At 38.4% G+C, this 23,272-nt stretch overlaps 1 protein-coding gene across 1 annotated transcript in view; it reads right to left on the bottom strand.

Annotated features, from left to right (window-relative positions):
- Nucleotides 1-17,949, bottom strand: part of LOC120910437 (LIM domain-binding protein 3-like) — a 66,712-nt gene extending 48,763 nt beyond the window's left edge. Inside the window, exons 1-4 of the mRNA XM_040322195.1 lie at nt 17,942-17,949; nt 17,745-17,819; nt 3,312-3,491; nt 562-672 (exon numbers count right to left, since the gene is read on the bottom strand). Coding sequence (XP_040178129.1) covers nt 562-672; nt 3,312-3,491; nt 17,745-17,819; nt 17,942-17,949 — 374 coding nt within the window. The remainder of the gene's footprint in view (nt 1-561; nt 673-3,311; nt 3,492-17,744; nt 17,820-17,941) is intronic.
- Between the last annotated feature and the right edge of the window lie 5,323 nt (nt 17,950-23,272).

Below are 23,272 nucleotides of genomic sequence, written 5' to 3'. Positions count from 1 at the left end.
AGAAAATAAAATGGTGATGAACCTAGCATAAGAATTAAAGGTAATCATTAGTTCAATACAAAGTTCTCACATTCACAGGTGCTTAAATGGTTTTGTCTTGTATTTTATTTTCTGTAAAGCAGGTTTTATGGCTGGAAGGCAACCCTGACATAATTAACACAAACATTTGGCTTATTCCGTAAAGCAGTAAGGAGCGTCTTAACAGGCAAGTTGAGAAACCCAATAAATTCAAACCTCACTTTATTATCAGTGCTTACAAAATGTAAATAAAACTACCACTGCTAACTTCAAGACAACGTAAGCACTTGCTTTAAAAGTCATCAGCAGTTTATTTTATTTTTTACATCTTGCAAAATAAGCACATGTAAAACCTTTTCGACATTTACAATGTCATTATCTGTTAAATAATGTTACAAGGAACAGCTATCACAGCTATTGCATAGAACCTTTGTGTTCCAACCATTTATCAAGAGCGTACTTTGTGTACAATGACCTGTTGCATGAACAGTAAACAGATATGGAAACATGTTCAAAACATGAGGCAAAGAAGCAAATGTATACCTAGACTGTGAAGAAATGGCGCAAGATATAGTGGAGGCTGCAGCAGATAGGTTCTTAGCGCCCTGGTTGGGTTTGTTCTGTGAAGGAGAGATGCTTGCAGCAGTTGGAGCTCTGCAAATGACACATCAATGCATGAGACACAAAACAGACAGACGGATGAAATGCAGCTGAGACCCCTTGTTTAGCACAATTCCATGAAATGTCCACAGCAAGGCATTTACTAGCAATGAAAGTTCCAAACAACACATATCATTAGATACTGTTCTACTTAATCCACTTTGATAATCATTGTCAACATCCTGTTGGCATATTGTATATTTTTTGAATAAACATAAAAATAACCACACATTACAAAATACAAAAAATATTGCTGAATATCTGTCATAAACCTGTCAAGAGAAAAACAGGGTTTGTCTGCCATTGTTGACCTCTTGAAAGTGCTAGTTACCTGTTTGTTATCCTACTCACTGGCTTTGGTACCTTCTGAATCACTGACTTGGAAAAAGTATACAGCTCAGAAAAAGAGTATTATCTGTACATTTGTAATGTAGTAAGCCAGTGGATCAGCATCACTTCCAGACAACTAAAATGCCACTGCTGACCTCCCCATCTGAAAATTCTAGTTGTCTGCAAGTGACAACTAATTTTCTCTCATATAAAGGTTGCCTTTAAGGCTCAATTAATTATGAAAGTCCTTGACTCCATATCGCAATAGGAAATATATTTAAATTTTATTGGGTAAACTGCACAGAAGCACCTGTATAGCGTAAATATACATGTGGTATATGTATGTGGTAAAAGCTCTTCCGTAACTTATAAAAATGCATTTTTGACTGATCATGGTTGACCTTCGGTCATACAGTACACCAACCCGATTTTACTGATGTAGCAAAGCCCTTAGAGTGTTCTAACTGTTAATTATTAAAACTTTGAGGATTCTCACTAGGATTGGTTAAACTGAACCTTGCCCAAGTTTGATTGTCCCCCCTCTCCACTCTCTAACTGATCTGCACTCATACTGGACACCCTTACACGTGTTCCCAAGCACACTTACATCATCACCTCTGCTAACCAGACCACAGTGATCACTGCTTCTGTGCATAGTCATCTATAGAGAGTTATGAGCTCTGGTACAGTATGCACTCAAACTGAACTGAAATGTACCAGACCACAAGTGAACTGTGCCTAGGACCACATCTGGTCCTGGGCACAGTTTGCTATAAACCTCATACATAATATATGAACAAAGCATATCCCTGTTTAGTGTATACTTGTCTCAATCAAAAGCACTACGTGCCATTTATGTCTGCTTCTTCACCCCTCTGCTATCAGCATGAATCACTTGTGACAAGTTTTCCTGACATCAAGAGAAAAATTATAACGGGGAAGGGACCTCCAGCTAATTGACAGCCTAAGCTCTGTTCCTGTGAGCTGTGTGGGAGGCCTGTCTCTTTCCTCCAATCAGCTCTCAGACCTCTCCTCACTGAGCTCTGCAGAGTGTAACTTTAGCTCTCCTCCCCCTTTGTTTTAACTCACAGAGAAGCTTATAAATTCAGCACTTTGAATGGATGTAGAGAAGAGAAGACTGCAGATAGACAGGTAAAACACATGTAGGTGGATTTGTTCATCTCTGTTTATCACCGGAGGATAATAACTTCACTGGGTATAGGTAGAGTTTTACAACCCCTTGAACTGGACCAAGGAGGTGAACTATTTCCAGGATCGGTCAAAACTGCCAGTGTGAGTGCACCCTCGATGACAAGAAAATGACTATTTTGGGTGTCGCATATTTTGACTATTTGAATAGAATAATTTTTTGGGGTTTTAGCTGCCCAGGATATTTTCTCTTGCGCTTAGCAAGCTACATGCAAAACAGGCTCATGTTTTTAGAAACATCTCTGTATGTTTGAGATGACCTTATATTATTTTGTATTGTGTGATTACACAGAATATTTGTAATATTGGTGGCTAAACCAGCAGTAATTTGTATATGGCAAAGTAGAACGTGATCTTTAATGATTGCATGTCATTAGTAACACACATAAAGTACACAACATACATGTTAACATAAATTACATGATAAAAAAAATTGTATTTTTACTTCATGGGCATCTTAAATTAAAATTAAAAGCTAAAGATTCTCAATTCTTATTTGTATATCTATATATGATTTCCTAAACATATCCAGTGCTAGATATCTGTATCCCTGAAATTGTCATTTTGTCAAACAATCAGTTCCTTAACAGTATTCTGAAGGCAGACAATTGTTCTGGATCCGTATTTTCTAGACTGTTTCTCTTTCTAAATAATGGCCATGGCTCATTCTCAGAAAATGGTGGACTGCACTCTGTAATTTCTATACAAGTAAACATGATTTGTAATCCTAAAAAGGCCTGCTAATATTAAATCTGTCATTATGGCAAGTTGATTTGACCAACAACATAATAATCGCAGCACTGCAAGGTGGCAATATTTTTTAATGAATATCTTGCTGCTGCAGGATGTGGAATGTAAAAAATTCCAGGTTGGTCAGAGTTCGGAACACCCCCCATCCTGAGCAGAGACTCCTATGTGTAAGATGGGAACAGACAAAATCTGTGTAGACACCTTCTGATATTTCCTATTACGCAGTTGGCTTAATCCATTTGCCATGGTGACATGCACATTTATATTAATTTAATATATATTTTTAAATATTTGTATTCTTCATAGCAAAAATATACAACATATAAGCAAATAAAAAGCGTTACCTCTCGCTGAAAGGTGAGAAAGCAGCAGGGGGGGCAGAGGAAGGAGCTGCAGTTGGAAGCGGTGATGCTGGGTGTTGGGCGGTGTATAGCTCAGCAGTAGCAGTTTGATTTGCGGAAGCAGCAGGTTTGTTCACAAATTCTGCGTTGGCTGGTGCTGGTGCTGGTGCATGCTCAACTGGGCTACTGAGTAAAGTTAAAGCCAGTAAGAAAACAGGACATTCTAGGCTGTATGCTTTAGATGCATTAAAGCTAAAAGCAACGGCTGCTCTCATATACAAATACATTTTTATTTCCCATATTGCATTTTTTTTTTGTTATTGTCCTTGCTGAGTTTGTATAAGCTCAAAGCATTTATTGTGAGAAGCAGCAAAAAAAACTAAATTTTAAACAACTAGGCAGGTTCTATAGCTGGAAGTAAATATAAATACAAGCAGAACCAGGATGCAACCTGAAAAAATAAGCTTAAGGTTAATATAATCAATCAGATGTCAGCAGTATCACTGTACAAAATAAATTGGATGCAGGTCGTTTGGAAAATGAAAAAATTACAGACATCAATTTATATATTTATTTTTAATGAATGCAATGTCTGATTCTGTCTTAGGAAACAGTACAGTCATACTGGTTACATTCATGCTTCCCATAAGCATTTAGTGCAAAGCCATTCCAAGTATCCCTGCAACAAGAGTGTTTTTTCTACTGTAATATTCATCATATGGTATTCTAGTATAGGTGGTTGTAGAATAACATTTATAGTGTGTTAAAGGATCAAAAAGTTGTAATTTGGCATGAAAGAAAAGTTATAGAAACAAATTCTGTGTACTTAAAAAGCTATCCATTTTTTATTTATTTTTTGGTTGGACACCAATGGGTTGAATCACCTGCTGGCTTTTTAGCAATTGATGATTCCACGAGAGACATTTCTCCACAGCAGTTTTACTTTAGCTCAATTTCACAGAGACATAATGAAGATTGCACTGACTAGTAGCCAGAATTGTCAACTATTTCTACTGTGAAGAAAACTCTTGCATTTTCACTAGCACTAGAGTTGTTATTATTGCTATGAACTTGTTACCTGCTGAGAAAAACACAAAGACTGGGATTGCTGGCCCCTCATTCTGAAAATGGGAATTGCCTGAATTTCATGCTTATACAATGGAGCCGGATGTGGTGCATATTAAAAAAGACTTCTGTGGGTTTTTCAGTCCAGGTGTAATTTCAGTGTCAAATTTCCAACTGACTTGCACTGAATGGAAGCTGCACCGGACTCTGCATGAAAACGGGACCCGCATATATGTGAACCCAGTATAACCCCATTGCAGTTTTTAGAACAACATCCATTTCTATGAATAAAAATTAAATTAGGCTATTCATACTTTATGGAATGTCATAGCTGAGCAGCTGTGGTTAAGAAACAAAGAGTTTTTGCTCCCACAAACTAATAAGAGCATTCATTCCTGTTGTTTCATAGAATAGCTCTGTCTCGCAATGGTTTTAAAGAGTAGAGTGGAAGTGACAAAGGGTCTCTAACCCAGGGTCTAGGTTTTGCCAGTAACCAGAGGGCTAAGCATGCAGGAGTTTGTAACGCTTATATTCCGAGATCTGACCATACTCCAGGGCTCCATCCTCCCGAGGAGTCCATATGTGGTTGCAATGGAGAAGCCAGAGAAGTGTACTTATCTGCACCATGCTGTCTGGGACAGGACAGACAGAGGCCTGAGCCTAAGAGATGGAGCAGCAGGGAGCTCCAGGAAAGAGACAGAGAGCTGACAGAGCTACTGCGTTTGTACGACAGCTCAGGAGTGCTGTGTCAGGAGGACCAAAGCATAAGGCCTGAGTAGCAGGGCTGCCAAAGAAACCAGGAGGCTGAATATTGTTAACTTTGTATTGATGGTGGAAGCCCCCTGGAAGGGAAGTTGTTTGTTTGTTGGAGTTTTCATTCTGTTTAAATAGAAGTGGGCCAACATGCTCTTAAACGGCATATCTGATGTGGCCAAAACTTTTTTTTTATTGTGGTAAGCATGGGCAAGGATTCCACCTTCTTTTTCTGGTAAAAAGGTTGTCCCCACATCAGAAAGTTTGAGGAAATATCTCTAACAGCAACAAATTGAGAAGTAATATTTTAAATTGAGTAGGGGAATTCTAGAAATCCTGTATGCTTTATCTTGTCTGTTTCACTTCCTGTCCCAAAACAGGAGCAATGTTTTATGCCCGCTCTCTAGCGGAGTTTTGTATAACAATAAAACCTGTTATAGGTTGTAATCTTTACTCATTCTATCTAAATGTAAGAAATTTGGGTTTCTAACAAATGTTAAAAGGGTTTGAAAATCCATAGCTATGTTAATCCTAAATGTATGCTGCATTGATTTTTAAAAATAACTCATTGTTTAGCACAGGAACAGAATTTATGTTTTTAAGTGATATAAAATGTACTTCAAATGAAACATAGTTAAATTATAATGAGTAATCTGTGGAAAAATCACCTGTGCGGCTCAGTGGTTGCTGGTGGTATATATATATATTTTGGGGGGGGGGGGGCGTGGCAAAGAATGCTGCTTTTGCCAATTAAATGTTACTGCGTGTTAAGTAAAAGTTTGGTAAGAGACAATTCACGCTTTTCAGTCTGTTACAGCATGACGAATGTGCTATCTCCATTATGAACGCTACTTTTACCAAAAGGTGCGCTCCCGTCTCATACTTTATTTTGAGCATGCGCGGGTTTCTAAGCATACACACGAACGTGTTTCTCATTGTAATCCAGCCCGACAAGAAACACGACGAGGAAATTGAGACTCCCGACGAGAAAAAAGAGAACTTGTTCTCTTTTTTTCTCGCCGAGAACCACGAAAAACACACACACAACCGCTTTCCTCGGCAAAAAATCTCTGCCACCAAGTTTCCTGTAGGATTTTGTTGAGGAAAATGGTCGTGTGTACGAGGCCGCAGGATCTAATCAAGTGCTTCTAAAAAAAACATTGGAATCCATGCATCCAGCATATAGATTAGGGGCCGGGCGCTTGGAATAGGGGGGCAGCTTTGAAAAGAACAGGAACTAGATATACAGTATGCTAACCATGAGAACAATTATTTATCTGGTAGAATCTGCAGGATGTTAAATCATTACACTCATAGATGAAAACAAGATGGGGAAATTTGCAAAAATTGTGTAAGGAAATTGGAATAGGAAATATATCAGAGACTGTAAGGCAAAGATGGCATGGGTAAGTTGAGAAAAACTTGAAATACAGACATGTGCAATGTAGCAGGTATTGGAATGCTTACTGTGAGGCAGGTGAATGATATGAGGCAAATGTAGAAATCTACTGGGGTGAAAAAGCAAAGAGCTGAAGTAGGTGCCATGCTGTGGAATAGAAGGGGCAAGTGATCCCCATGCTGTGGAATGAAACTGATAAGACAGCAGTGTTATATAGCAAAAAGACAGGTCAGCTCCAACTGTTCTCCTGGACAGAAAATTAAAGTCATAGGAGTGATGAAATGATGACATAAGAATAATAGTTACATTTCATGACAGAAAAAAGAAGGGACAAGCAAGCTTCATGCTAGAAAAAAAAGGAAAGGAGAGTTCAATGCAATAGACCCCCAAGCTAGAGGGTAAAACATAGAAGGGACTAGTGGCCTACAAGCAAAATAAAGCACAGATAGAGTAGAAAGCACAGATCGATTTTAAGCTAGAGAGCAGAACGAACAGGTGGACTCTAAGCTAAAAAGTAGAAAAGGACAGGTGGTCTCTAATCTAGAAAGCAGAAAGAACAGAAGTGCTTCAGTACAAACTAGACAGTACAAAATACAGATGAGCTCCATGTAAGAGAGTAGAAAGCACAGATAGACCCCAAGCTTCAGAAAAGAAAGGATAGGTGAGCTCCAAGCTAAAACATAGCAAGGACAGGTGGACTCCAAGATAGAAAGTAGAAAGGAATTGGGGGTTCCATGGTAGAGAGTAGAAAAAGACAGGTGAGCTGAAAGCTAGTAATTGGATCCAAGTTGAGTATTATTTCATAGAAAGAACAACTGAGCTTTGTGGAATAGGATAAACAGTATAGGAGGGCAAGACTAAGGTGTATAAATATCAGGAGAGCTCTAATCTGAAAACAGAAAGGACAGTTGAGTGCCATACTGTGAAATACAATGGACAAGTGATCCACAATGTTCTCTATGGAATAGAAAAGACATGTGTTTTCTACACAACTGAAAATTATAGGAGAGATAGGCAATAGAGTAGAAAGGGTAAGTTCTTTTCATGCTAGATCGTAAAAAGCATTAATAAGTTCCATGCCAAAGACTTGAACATACTCCTTGCTAGACAGTAGAAAGACAGGTGAAGTCTAGGCTTGGAAATAGAAAGGACAGGCATGCTATGTTCTTGGAAGTAGAAAGAACAGACATGCTGCAGTCTTGGAAATAGAAAGTACAGGTATATACCATCTGAGGAAATTAATAGAGAAACAATATTATGAAGAAGGAATAAAAGGTATACTTCATGCTATAAAGTAGAAAAGACAGATGAGCTTCATGCTACAAATGAAAGAAGTGTTCCATGCAGTAGAGCCCCAAGATAACAGAAAGACAAGACTGATCCAAGCTAGAGAATTAAATCAGCAGGTAAGCTCTATGCAAGGTTGTGAAAATGATAGGTGGGCTCCAAGCTAGGTAGTAGAAAAGACAGGTGGGCTGCAAGCTAGAGAGTAACAAAGATATGTAAGCTGCACACTAGAGGGTATAAAGGACAAGTGAGCATCATAGTAGAGCGTAGAAATGATAGCTGAGCTCAATGCTAGAAAGTAGAAAAGGACAGGTTGGCTCCAAATTAGAGAGTAGGAAGTGCAGGAGAGCTTTACGCTGGAAAGTCAAAAGGAAAGATGAACACCATAGTAGAGAATAAAATGTTCAGGTTAGCTCCATGCATGAGAGTAGAAAGGACAGGTAAGCTCAAAAATAAAGTGTAGAGAGGATGAAGAGGCTCTCTGCTAGAGCGTAAGAAGGACAGGCAGACTTCAAGTTAATTAACAGAGCATGTAAAGGGCATGCCAGAAAGTGGAAAGGACAGGTGAACTACATGCTAAAGAAAGTAGAAAGGACAGATAAGCTACAAACAGAAAGGAAAGGTGGGCTCTAAGCTAGGAGGTGGAAAGGAAGGAGGGAGAAGGTGGGCTTCAAGCTAGAGTGTAGAAAAGAATGTCGGGCCAAGCTAGAGAGTAATAAGAACAGGTGGGGTTCAAGCTAGGTAGAAAGGGCAGGTGAATTTCCATGCCAGAGATTAGAAAGATTTAGAAAGTACAGGTAGGTACTAAGGTAGAGAGTGGAAAGAATAGGTAATCTCCAAGCTAGAGAGTAGAACGACTGGGTGGGCTTCCAGCTACTCAGGAGAAAGATCATGTGAGCATAGAATATGGAAATAACAGGCAAGCTCCATGCTAGAAAATAAGAAGGAGAAAGCACAGGTGGGCTCCAAGTTAGATGGCGGAAAGGACATGTGGGCTCCATGCTTTGCATAGAAAGAACATGCTATAGAATGGAAAAGACAGATGTGCTCCATGCTAGACAGATGAGATCTATGCTAGACAGTAGATAGGACAGTAGAGCTAGAGAGTATAATAGTCAGGTGGATTTCATGCTAGAGAATGAAAAGGACGTGAATTTAAAACTAGGGAATGAATTAGAGTTGGGCATTTTCTGATGGAAAGGACAAGTGAATTCTGTGCAATTAAATAGACAGTATAGAAGAGCAAGACTAGGGAGTAAAAAGGACAGTACAGCTTCATGCTTGAGCACAGAAAGAACAGTTGACCTCCATGCTGTGATATAAAATGCACAAGTGATCTTTAAATGAGCACTATGGAACATAAATGGCAGGTAATTTCTGCACAATTAAATGAAAAGTATAAGAATGATGGGCTATGGAGTAGATGTTCTCTCCATGCTAGAAAGTAGAAACATAGATACAATCTATTCTAAACACTGCAAACTACAGTTCAGCTCCCTAATAGTTAGAAAGGACAGGTGAAATTTGTTTTAAAATAGCAAGGACAGGCATTTTTCATGCATGGAAATTGAAAGGACAGATGTGTTCTTTGCTTGGAAATAGAAAGGACAGACATGCTGCATTATTGCTCCATAGTAAAAAAAAAGTTACAAAAAAAGTAACAAAGGAAAGGAGGATTAGATTGTAGGAAACATAGCTAAGCCTCCAAGCTAGAGAGTAAAACGTGTAGATGAATTCCATGCTAGAAAGTAGAAATTATAGGCGAGAGTAGGCTAGGTGTGCTCACTTCTAGAGAGTGCAAAGGACAAATGGGCTTCAAGTTAGATAGTCGAAAGGGAAGGAGAGCTCCACGGTAGGGAGTAGGAAGGCCAGGAAAACACCATGCTAAAAATAGAATAGGACAGTTGAGCTGCACATTAGAGAGTAGAATGGACAGTTAAACTGAAGCTACAGAGCAGAAAGGCCATTAGAGAGTAGAAAGGACAGGTGATCTCCAAGCTAGAAACGAGGAGGGCCCGGAAAGAACCATACTAAAGAGTAGACATACCAAGTGATATCTGTGCTAGGGAGTAGAATAGGCATGTGATAACAACTTCTGTGAGTAAAAAAAATAACAGATGGGTGCCATGCTAAAGAATAAAGAGGACAGGTAAGCTTCATGCTAGACAGTAGAAAAGGCAGGTGGGGGTTCAAGCTAGTCAATAGAAAGAGAAGGTGAGCTTTATGTCAGAAGATGGAAAGGAGAGTGAGCTCCAAGATACAAAGTAGAAAGGACAGATAGGCCCCAAGCTAAAAAGTAGAAAACACAGGTGGGCTATAGGGTAGAAAGGACAGGACAGCTTCAAGCCAGAGAATAAAAAGGGCAGGTAAGCTACATGCTAGATAGTAGAAGGATGGATGAACTCCACACAAGTAGAAAAGTCACCTATGGGTAGATTCACGTAGGGGCGCCTAAAATTAGGACGGCCTAGCCTACTCTTTTTAGGCTACACCGCCGTAAATTATTTAGGTTGGTAGTGATTCTCAAACCACTTACCTTAAAATTTTCAGGGGGCGTAGCCTAAAACGAGCATAAGCGCGCCTAATTCAAATGACTGGGAGGGGGGCGTGTAGTATTGAAATGAGGCTTGACCTCACATTTTTTGACGTTTTTTACACTGCGCATGCGCCGGGTGACTACATTTCCCAGTGCGCATTGAGGCTAAGTAGGCCGTACGGGCCTATTGATTTTGACGCGTACGTAAACGACGTAAATCCCGATTTGTGGACGACTTGAGAAAACGACGTAAAAAATTCGAACCTCGCGGCGGGAACGGCGGCCATACTTAACATTGTTATTCCACTTCATAGGTGGAATAACTTTAGGCGGCCTATCGCGTGCGGAAACGACGTAATGCGACGGTGTAGGCCCGGCGTACGCTCGTGAATTGTCGTGAATCGTCGTATCCCCTCATTTACATAATCTAGGCCGGCCGCAATGTAAGCGCCACCTAGTGGTAAGCCAGAACATTGCAATCTAAGATAGGACGGCGCAAACCGTCCTATCTTAGATATGTTTAAGTGTATCTCTGTTAGAGAATACACTTAAACATAGGTCGGCTTAGATTCAGAGTTAGGTCGGCTCTCTGTTAGAGAATACACTTAAACATAGGTCGGCTTAGATTCAGAGTTAGGTCGGCTACTAGTCTCCAGGCAAGGAAATATAAAGGACAGCTGGTCGCCAAGTAGTAAGGGCTGGTGGTCTCCGTGCTAGAGAGTGTGAAGGACAGGTCAGCTCCAAGCTAAAAAATAAAAAGGCCAGGTGACCTCCATACTAGAGACTAGAAAAGGTGGGTAAACTTCACACTAGCAAGTAAAAAGGAGAGCTGGGCTCCAAACTAGAGAGTGGAAAGAACAGATGGGCTCTATGCCAGACAGTAGAAAGTTCAGGTGGGCTTCAAGCTAGGGAGTAAAAGGAAAGGGGGAGCTTCAAGCTAGGGTGTAGAAAGGACAGACAATCTCACACTAGATATCAGAAAAGACAGGTGAGTTCTAAGCTAGAAAGGAGAGAAGACTGGTCAGCTCCAAGCTAGAAATGATAAAGGACAGATGGACTTCAAGCTAGAGAGTAAAATGGACAGGTAAGCTTCATAGCTAGAAAGTAGAAAAGACAGGTGAGCTTCAAGATAGGAAGTAGAAAAGGACAGGTTGGCTTTAAGCTATGGAGTTGAAAGCACAGGTAGGCTGAATGCTAGAGAATAGAAAGGGCAGGTGGGCTTCAACCTACTCAGTAGAAAGAGCATCTGAGCTCCATCTTTGAATGTGGAAAGGACAGAATGCTAAAAAGTAAAAAGAAAAAAGGAGGAGTGGGCTCCACGTTAGAAAGCACAAAAGACAGGTGGGTTCTATGGGTAGAAAAGGGCAAGTGGGCTCCAGACTCAAAAGTAGAAGGGAAAGATGGCCTGCCTGCTAAAAAAAAAGGTCAGATGAGCTTTATGTTAGAAAGTGGAAAGGACTGGTGGGCTTCAGGCTAGAGTGTAAAAAAGATTAGTGGGCTTCTTGCTAGAGAGTAGAAAAGACAGGTTAGCCACAAGATAGAAAGTGCAAAGGAAAGGTGGGCTACATGCTACATGGAGAAAGGGCACATGGGCTTCAAGCTACAGAGTAGAAAGGACAGGTAGGCTCCAAGCTAAAACACAGTAAGGACTCCAAGCTAGAAGGTAGAAAGGACAGATGAACTCCATACTAGAGAGTAGAAACATCCCTGTGTTGTTTCATAGCTATGACAGATGATACCCATGCTACTGTAAAGGGAGGACAGTTGTCTTCTTTGCTTATGAAGGGTGCTGTGCTGTGGATAAAAGAGGTTGGTGAGTATTGTGCTATGGAATGGAAGAGGCTTGTAAATTCTGTTCTGTGGAATGGGAGCAGAAGGCAAAATCTCTGCTGTGGAAAAGAATGGGCAGGTAAAATCTTTCCTTCCAAATAAGGGGCAGGTGAACTCTGTGCTGTGGAATGGAAGGAACAGGTTAGCGCTATGATGTGAAGTGAAATGGGCAAGTGAACTGTGTTCTCTGCAATGGAAGGGAAAGGCAAGCTCTGTTATGTGCAATAGCAAAGACAGGTGAGCTTTATGATGTGAAATGGAACGGACGAGTGATCTGTGGAATGGAAGGGACATGTGAGCTCTGTGCTGTGGAATGGATGGGACATGTGAGCTCTGTGATGTGGTATGGAAGGGACAGGTGAGCTCTGTGCTGTGGAATGGAAGGGACATGTGAGCTCTGTGCTGTGGAATGGATGGGACATGTGAGCTCTGTGATGTGGTATGGAAGGGACAGGTGAGCTCTGTGCTGTGGAATGGATGGGACATGTGAGCTCTGTGATGTGGTATGGAAGGGACAGGTGAGCTCTGTGCTGTGGAATGGATGGGACATGTGAGCTCTGTTATGTGGTAACAGCAGGACATGGAAAGGGAAAGAGAATACATAGATTTAAATAGTGGACAGGTTAGGATAGACAAATGCTACAAAATAGACTGCACAAGTTTTTTTCAAGCTTTTTGAAAAAGTCTATAAAGCTCCATGACATTAAATGGAAAAGATATGTATGCTGAGATTGAGAACCTTTAAATTAGGTCTGAGTGTTCATGTTGATATAAAAGAGGTGTAGCTAGGGGAGAGCATTGCAGCAGACACTTTTGGTTCCTCATCTCTTGGGAACTAAGACCTGATTAACCGCTTCAGCCTCGGAAGATTTGACTGCCAATTGACCTCCCTTTAACTGACAATTGCGCGGTTGTGCGATGTTGTACCCAATCAAAATTGATGTCCCTTTTTTCCCCGCAAATAAAGCTTTCTTTTGGTGGTATTTGATCACCTCTGCGGTTTAAATTTTTGGCGCTATAAACAAAAAAATATCATCAATTTCGAAAAAAAAAACGTGGGGGTTATTTACTAAAGGAAAATCCACTTTGCACTACAAGTGCGCTGCACTTTCAAGCACAGTCAATGTAGATCTGAGGGGGACATGCAAGGAAAATAAAAAACAGCATTTTTGCTTGCACATGATTAGATGATAAAAAAGAGCTTCACCTAATTTTTAAGCTTCCCTTCAGATCTACAGTGATCTACAGCAACTGCACTTACAGTGCACTTGTAGTGCAGAGTGGATTTTCCTTTAGTAAATCAACCCCAATATCTTTTACTTTTTGGTATAGTAAATATATCCCATTTTTTTTTTATGTTTTTACCTTAGTTTAGGTCGATGTATTCTTCTACATATTTTTGGTAAAAAAAATTGTAATAAGCGTATATTGATTGGTTTGCGCAAAAGTTATAGCGTCTGCAAACTAAGGGAAAGATTTATGGCATTTATTTGGCGTTTTTTAATTTATTTCTTCTACTAGTAATGGTGGTGATCGGCGATTTTTTGCTGTATTACGGCGTTGTAGCGGACAGGTCCGACACTTTTGACACATTTTTGGATCCATTGACATTTACAGAGCGATAAGTGCTATTACTATGTAAATGTCACTGGCAGGGAAAGGGTTAACACTGGGGGCGATTCAGGGGTTAACTGTGTTCCCTATTGTGTGCTCTAACTGTGGGGGGATGGTACTAAATAGGAGATTTGACAGAGCGTGTTTTCTACTTTGTAGAAACACACGCTCTGTCATCTCTCCTCAGACAGCATGGGGATTTGTGTGTTTAAAACGATGCAAACACCTCACTATTTTGAATGTCTTAAGCATAAATTATCCTACTTATCCTAGAATTTAAATATAGAAAAAAACAATTGGAATCGTTCTTCATGACCATTTATTTGTGTTAAGGGATACTAGGAAAGTGCACATGCTTTTGAGCAAAGGGGTAGGTTTATTTACTCTACATAAGCAGCAAGATTAATTTATGAAATCAGCAGGATTCTGTGTATTTTCACAAACATGGTCTGCAAGCATGTTTTACTTCATACCATGATTAAATGTGCTAAAATGTGCTATAAAATATACTGTATGTTGGTTAATAATTTAAATATTTTCTGTACATAGTTGCGATATATTCCCATGACTAGCCATATGCCTTGCTTCTGTGTAGAATAATAGACTATAATTAGATTTACTGGTAACCATATTTCCACATATTTGACATATTTTACAGCACACCTGACAAAGTCCACCCAGGTGATGAAGGAGTTATATTTCCAACTCTTTCAAATTCATTAATGTTTGTTGTATGTTATTAAGCTACCAGAGCAATGAGGTGCTGAAACATAATATTGCTTGGAGAATTTGTGAGGGAATATTATGTGCTTTAATGGAATAATAAAGCTTAGTTGATGTAATAACTTGAATATTGAATAAAAAAAATCAGTAGTAACTGGTTAAGGCAATCGGGTACTACACATTTACTCCTAGTGGAAAAAAAATAATGCAATTTTAAAAACATCAAATGTAACCTACCAAACTTGACAAATTGGGGCAACTGCTTTATGTTGTAGTAAAAACTACTCTTTGAGAAAGATGAAAAATCTTGCAAACGCTAGTTAAAGTGGGGAATTTGTAGTGTGGACTAATGGGCATATTCTAAAGATAAGGTTATAAGCAATTTGAAGCATCATTAGAAACTCCATAAACACATTTATTTGACCACAATTTCAGAAGTTCTACTATAGAAGCATTGAAGAACATTAGCAGAGTAGCCCTAAATATTATACTAGTACTTCTCTGATGTGAGCGTGCTGGGTTTTCATTGGTAGAATTATGAACTAAATGTTAAATATAAAAATTAGTTGTGTTGCTGTCCAATACGTAATAAAACTCACAAATCTTTACCAGTACATTGTTAGGAAGCTATTATGAAGAACTTCAATCTTCAAAACACTGATTATTATGTTAATATCTGTTACCTTAATACCTTTTATAAGCGGAAGTAATTGGGGGTGAGGGCTTAACCACTTTCTGACTTGTAAAAGTGGGCTTTCTTGGACTTGTATTTGCACCAAACCTCACGGAATAACCTCTGGCAGGCATTGCATTTGTTTGGGCAAGGGTGGCATTCATGGTAGTTGGCTTAGAAGGTTGCCAAAGCTTTGAGGTGATACCTTGTGACACTGAGGTACCTGCAGGCCTGGGTGACAGAAATGACGATGTGCTTTCAGCACACTCCAAAGAAGGGTTCAAATCATATAACCATGACAGTTAATACAAAGTAGAGCTATTCTAATAGCGTAACTAACCTATTAAAAATATACATTTCCAGAACTATAGCTTGGCTTGACCTTTTTCTGATAGCAGCAATACTGTTAAAAAGGACTGTCCTCATTAAGTATTTTTTTTTAATAAATTGTATGACGACTTCATACCCCTCTATATCATTATGGAGAGCATCTATTCTCTCCAACATTGTCAACCTAATCTAGAATGTATGCAATTGCATATTAAAAAAAAAGCCAAAATACCTGGTGCATGTAGTCATGCATGGCAATATAAACATTATATATTCATAAACATTGAAGAAATTAGTGCTTTGTGCAGTGGGACTAGTAGACATCTCATTTATTCTTTGTCTTCCTATTGTAAGATAATTTATCAGACTTGAAAGACTTACCAAGTGAACATCAAAACAATTTAAGTTAAGCTGTTTGATTTTTTTCCCAAAAATAAATTTAAAGCAGCACCATGGTTCATTAATCTAAGACCTTGACTAAAATATTTTGTAAATCATCACTAGCAAGATAGGTAATGTAATGTTATGGCGCAGTATGCCATTTATTTGTGGTCAGTCACAACTGATATTGATGATGGGTCTATACTCTTCAGATAAAATGCTCACAGATCTTGGAGATTCCTATCAGATTTAAAAGAACATGAGTCTCTGCTGTGAGTTGACCCCTACTCCTGGGGGCCATTAGGTTCCCTGCCATTTGCTCTGCCTCAGTACAATATACTTGTATCATAATAAAGGTTTATTACACACTGAGGCTGATTTACTAAAGGCAATCTGGCTGTTCATTTTGCAAAAAAGTTTGCCTAGGAGCTGGGTGCATGCTGTGGTTTCACTTTTTAATCACTTGCAAGGAAAACAAAACATTTTGCTTGCACAAAATTGGATGATGTAAATCAGAAGAGCTTTACTTAGCTCACTAAGCTCTAGGGAAAATTCCCTTGTGGAGTGAACAGCCTGTTTACCTTTAGTTAATCAGTCACACTGTATATTGAAATGTAATGTAAAGTTGTAGTGCACATGTGATAGTGAAGATCTTACTGCACCTCGAAGCCCTACAGTACCAACTGACGTCAAGTCCAATGTCTAACAATGACTCCAGACTCACCAAGTTCCCATCTTTCTTGCACTATGCCATTTGAAATGCACCCTTGCACAACAGTATTGCCAGTCAACAGAAAATAGTGACTGACCATCAGAGTATTTCCTACCTCACTAGGGGTATGATGTGAGGCTTCCAACTTACATCATCAAATCACATCTAACAGACTGGAAAGGTCTTTGCCCTTTTTTAGAGTTAATAGGAGAAAATTAAAGAAAATTCTTATAATAATAAAAAAAAAATCAGATTTTTTTTCCATGTACATTTTAGTCCCCGATTTTGAAATAGTATATTTTTCTTGTTCTCATTTGCAAAGTATTTGGGTGCAAAAGGGTAGCGTTTGGGCTGTCTTAATTCTTGATTCAGGGTCCTGGAGCTTTAAAGTGGTACTAAACATAAAGACATTTGTAATAGGTAGAGTTTTTTGGGGTAAAAATATACTTTGTATGTCTTTTTTTGCAAAAACTCATTTAACTCTGCTAGAAAAGAAGATTGTGGGGTAAGTCTGCCATAATACGCAAGTATCCTCTGCATACTTGCACATTATGACAAATGCTGTGCTGACCCTCAATTGTTTTAGTTCACTTTAAACCATACCTCTGACTTCTATAAAACATTTTTCTGCTTAAGCATACTCTTCCTACCCCTTCTACAACAACTGCATTGTAATATTTAAAGAACAGAAAAGATCATAATGGTTGTTTAAATTATGAACTAAGACAAAGATATGTCTGAGAAGACTATGTGCAATTCAGTCTCCTGGTATCTAGTCAAAACTAAACTAAAATGTCAGGTTTGAGTGGATTGACATTTGTAGAAAGTTGAATAGTAGGTGCACCTAACTTCTTGAGTGGCTTTACAATATTAAAGACATTATTTGTAGTTTGATTATTTTTCTTAGCTGTACTTTCTCTAAATTGTTTAAACCAGTTAATCAGTAAAATGTATGTTCATTTTATGGACTGTCTTAATGACTTTGAATCCCAATTATAAATTATAAACAACATAAATGTGCTTTTTTTTAAACATTCTTGTAATGGTAATATAAGTGCATTTTCCCTGTTGCTCTAATCTGTATTTTGGTGTTGTATAAGTCCCAGAGAAACAAAGTCCATTGTACAAGTTACCTTGCTTCAGGAGATTTGGGTACATTTTCCTTGCTGCTGCGAAAGAAGAGGACACAGTGAATGTGTTTCAAGAGACTCAGAATAGATCAATCACCTCTTCAGGGCAAGAGTCCCCAGTCGTGATGGCAGTATGAATGAAGATGAATGGGGGACATCCCTGCTATATGTAATTAGCAACAGAGCCATGACTCACTCACTTTGCCATTTATAAAATGTTTTTAACAGGAGGGGGGTAATTTTTTTCAAATTATAACTTAATTTCAGTTATTTTAAAAGCCAATAAAGATATTTTGATATGGAGACCTTTAACTGCTAGTCAACATCAAAATACAATACAAATGTCACCAAATTTACATTTCCACTTCGATTTTTTATCTTGATTTCTTTTTCTCAACCAAGGCTAATGGTGAGTCACGGATGTAGACTGAAGCTGGTGGAATGAGAGATTACACAGTGGTAAAAGAGAAGTAAAAACAATAATATACCAAGAACCTCAAAAGTACATGCAGTGGAAGTTAAAGATCACTCAAAGCAAGAAAGTCAGAGGCGTGTCCAATAAAGCAAGAAGGTGCTCCAAAAGTCATAGAATCTATGTATAAAGCAAGCAGTTGGGTAAGGCTTCTAGCAGCATTAGGCCTTTAGTTATATACTCTACTTTTTATTTAAAATGCAAGTTTCCCCAAACAATAATATGTCATAATTTTTTGCCATATTGTTCACCTATACATAATGTGGGACTTTAGAGACAGTGGCAGGGGAGTTGGTTTGTGTTAAGAGAAAGAGACAGGATGGGAAGAAGAAACAATATTGGTTAATACACAATGATAACAAAGGACATTTATATGGCCCAAAACACAGAAACCTAAAAATTACCAGTCATTTGTTACATAAATAGCCTACTTTAGTTTACTACAATTTTTTTTTAGCATTAAATGTTTAATTTTGTGGTGAAAATATGTTATGATGACTACGATGTAGTAAGCATTGGCCTATTTTTAGAAATACATTATATCCAAATCTTTATTGTAAGAGAGCTACCTTGATTTTTCATTCCAGCTTATTTGTTCAAATGTTTTAATATAGCTGAATCTAAATGTTGTATGCCTATTATTATTATTATTATTATTATTATATTTAGAATAAAAAAAAATCACCTGAAAAGGGAAGATCTTCTTACCCCCCCCTCCCCCTATCAATATTAGGAATATTTTTTTACCTGCTCCCACTTTTGTTCAGCTCATCGAAGCAAGCCAAGCAAAAGTTGCCCCCCCCTAAGGTCCATTCAGAAAGCGCAGCTCAACTCACGCATGCGCAGTAGAGAGCTGGCTGTGAAGGGCAGTAAGTCACAGCTGGTTTTCCACAAGCAAGATGGCGATATTGGGGACCCAAAGACCAATTAAGAACTGGCCTGGGTAATGACATCGCTGGATCCCAGGGTTTGTTAGTGTCTTTGTATTAAAAGTCAGCAGGCACAGTATTTGTAGTAGCTGACTTAATTTTTTTTTTTACTGGCTGGAGGTTCTCTTTAACAAATATTAGTTATTATTATATGTAACTTAATTCAATTTAAGTTCTTCTTTGTAAACTATTTTAAGATTTGAAAAAATAAAAACAATGAATCAAGTTATTCTATATTTTTTTTATTAAATATTACATTGTGGCAAATTATTACTATACTATACTATAATTGTAACATGCTATATATATAGTTTAACTGGAAAATCTAAAAAGTAACCTTTTTTTAACCAATCAATTTTTAAAAGGGAAATAATTAGATAAATTAACAATTTCTAAAGGATTATCAGAATATTAAACCTTAGTTCACTTCAAAAAGCTTCTTTAGTTAAGAAGAATTAAAACAAAATACATATAAGATCCCATTAATTTGACTGGATCCATGTTATAAAGAAACTAAAAAAGTGTTTATTGGTTAATGTTAAATGCTTCTGTATTATGAAAAACAAAAATCATCCTTGAATAGAGACTATAACTAAAACCTATTTAAAAGAAATGTAGTATGAGCACATCCATATTATCAATTTATATGTTAATAAATAATTTTTGTTTCATCCTTTTTTTTACAAAAGAATGTACTTGATAACACAGTTGTAAGAAAACAAATTATGCTTATGATTATTACATAGACATTTTAACATGCATTGCTAGGGGGGCATACTTTCTTGTGAAGCCCATACAGTCACTGTGCAGTGATAAAACTGTGACAGCATGAGGTGACATTTTAGAACACATCAAATCTCTTATACATCATAAATGCATTCCTACATGTTAATGCACCATAGATGCCTTCAGATCTGTTTTTTAATACTCCAAGTAAATGGATGCATGTGTACTGTACAGTGACTGAACAGCTGCAAAAGTGTATGGATTACATGAGAAAAACAAGGAATTCTCTCTTCTCAGCCACTTTTTAAAAAAGAAAAAAAAAACAGCCCACGCTACAGGCCTTGATGGAAAAAAAAAAAATCACCTTTGAATTTACCAAATAAGGTGTACTTGCAATCTAAACACAGGGACATATTCTCTGCACACTGTTATTACTATGAAAGCTCCAAAGTACTGAAGCTGGTGATAATTTTCTTTAAAGACTTGATTTTTATTCTGTCTATGCTGATTTACCTCCGGAATGTTTATGCAGTTAAATATAAAGCATAGTTAAAAAAATAAAATTTTCAGTAAGTTATCCTATAATTTCTTACATACAATAAATACGAGTGCCTGGCAATTGTGGTTTATTATATTAAATAATGTTTTGTAGGATTTCACCTATATCTTGTGGAATATCCCTCAGATCATTTTGGTAGCTGAGCAAAGAACAAAGTGCGACTGGTGGAGAGAGCACTGTGCTGCTCTTTGTGTGAGAGCTGTGGTCTCTCTGTAGAGTTCCAACATGCTCACTGCTGAGTCAAAGCTAAAGCTGTGCAATCAATAGGGAACATAAGCACTGCTGGCTGCACAGTTCTATCTCTGACCCAATTGGTTGGTCATCAGACCGTTACAGAGAGCAGCAGATCTCTCTGCAGCTGATTGTCTGGGGACAGGTTAGGTTGCTCCAAAAGAAGAATACAAACTAAAAGTTGCCACGCTAAACATTCAATTAAATGTGGTGAAAAGTCCATAAAGTGAAGCCGTTCATGCTTATTCTTTGAAGTGATAAAAACAATAATTTAAAGTCTGAAATCCCCCTAGTATGCATACAATTTGAGTGAATAAGGTGAATAGAAGTGCCGATCACCCAAGTGCACCTCCACCGTAAATCATAAACAATGCCTCCTTACCGGAAACCTAGACTTCAAATTATAAGAGTGTAGTAAAGTGCTGCTCACAAATGCAGAAGGTCTAATTTTCCCCCTCTATTATACTAATGAGGGTAATGCCATGGCTAATCATGAGGATCATGAGGATCCCTCTGTTACAACACCCATGGGAAAGAGATAAAAAATGCCCGCCAGAGCTCAGACATTTCACCAGCTGATTCATTCATCTACAAGAGTGTATAAAAGTGCTGCTCACAAATGCAGAAGGTCTAATTCTCCCCCTCTATTATATTGAGGGTAATGTCATAGCTGATTCATTTATCAAATCCAGTCAAGCCAGAAGCAGGACAATGAAACGGTTTTGTTCAGGACAGAAACAAACAGTTTTACACTATGTGGGTATTCTTTATCTCTTTCCCATGGGCATTGTGATGGAGGGATCCTCATCATTAGCCATGACATTACCCTCATCAGCATAACAGAGGGGAAGGATTTGTGAACAGCACTTTTCTAGAATCTTATAATTTGGAGTCTAGGTTTCCAGTAAGGAGGCATTTCATATGATTTTTTTATGATGGAGGTGCACTTGGGTGGGTGATCTGCACTTTTTTTCACCTTATTTACTCAAATTGAGTGCATACTAGAAGAATTTTAGACTTTGAATTATCGTTTTCATCGCTATGAAGAATAGCATGCACTGCTTCACTTTATGGACTTCTTTTCACCACATTTAATTGAATGTTTAGCGTGACAACTTTTAATTTTTATTTCTGCCATTTCACAAGTTGTCCTATTGTGTTGTTGCCAGCAGCTTTTATTTTTAATGTTTTATTTTCTACCTGCAAAATAATTATTTTCTATTCAGCGTCTCAAAGATAAAAGGGAGGACCTTGACAACTTATTGTTTGGCTTCTCCCTGGGTCCATTTATAGCAATTTATTAGACACAAGTCTCTATTTGAATAAAAGGGGTGATCATTGTTGGTCTTAAGTCATAAAATCTAAAAAATTGTCAATTTAAATTTATAGAGAAATTATATATAATGAAAGGAATTAGGCTAGAAAATGTTTGCAAACAAAGCTGAAAAGTAAAGTTTAAAATGCTAACCTACAGTGATGAAAATAAGTATTTGAACACCCTGCTATTTTGCAAGTTCTCTCACTTGGAAATAATGGAGGGGTCTGAAATTGTTATCGTAGGTGCATGTCCACTGTGAGAGACATAATCAAAAAAAAAAAATCCAGAAATCACAATGTATGATTTTTTTAACTATTTATTTGTATGATACAGCTGCAAATAAGTATTTGAACACCTGAGAAAAACAATGTTAATATTTGGTACATTAGCCTTTGTTTGCAATTACAGAGGTCAAACGTTTCTGGTAGTTTTTCACCAGGTTTGCACACACTGGAGGAGGGATTTTGGCCCACTCCTCCACACAGATCTTCTCTAGATCAGTCAGGTTTCTGGGCTGTCGCAGAGAAACACGGAGTTTGAGCTCCCTCCAAAGATTCTCTATTGGGTTTAGGCCTGGAGACTGGCTAGGCCACGCCAGAACCTTGATATGCTTCTTACAGAGCCACTCCTTGGTTATCCTGGCTGTGTGCTTCGGGTCATTGTCATGTTGGAAGACCCAGCCTCGACCCATCTTCAAAGCTCTAACTGAGGGAAGGAGGTTGTTGCCCAAAATCTTGCAATACATGGCCCCGGTCATCCTCTCCTTAATACAGTGCAGTCGCCCTGTCCCATGTGCAGAAAAACACCCCCAAAGCATGATGATACCACCCCAATGCTTCACAGTAGGGGTGGTGTTCTTGGGATGGTACTCATCATTCTTCTTCCTCCAAACACGGTTAGTGGAATTATGACCAAAAAGTTCTATTTTGGTCTCATCTGACCACATGACTTTCTCCCATGACTCCTCTGGATCATCCAAATGGTCATTGGCAAACTTAATACGGGCCTTGACATGTGCTGGTTTAAGCAGGGGAACCTTCCGTGCCATGCATGATTTCAAACCATGACGTCTTAGTGTATTACCAACAGTAACCTTGGAAACGGTGGTCCCAGCTCTTTTCAGGTCATTGACCAGCTCCTCCCGTGTAGTCCTGGGCTGATTTCTCACCTTTCTTAGGATCATTGAGACCCCACGAGGTGAGATTTTGCATGGAGCCCCAGTCCGAGGGAGATTGACAGTCATGTTTAGCTTCTTCCATTTTCTAATGATTGCTCCAACAGTGGACCTTTTTTCAC

This window comes from Rana temporaria, chromosome 8, assembly GCF_905171775.1.
Source record: "Rana temporaria chromosome 8, aRanTem1.1, whole genome shotgun sequence".
In the NCBI taxonomy this organism is placed as follows: domain Eukaryota; kingdom Metazoa; phylum Chordata; class Amphibia; order Anura; family Ranidae; genus Rana; species Rana temporaria.
The sequence above is the reverse complement of the archived record's forward strand: the minus strand, read 5'-3'. Positions and strand labels throughout refer to the sequence as shown.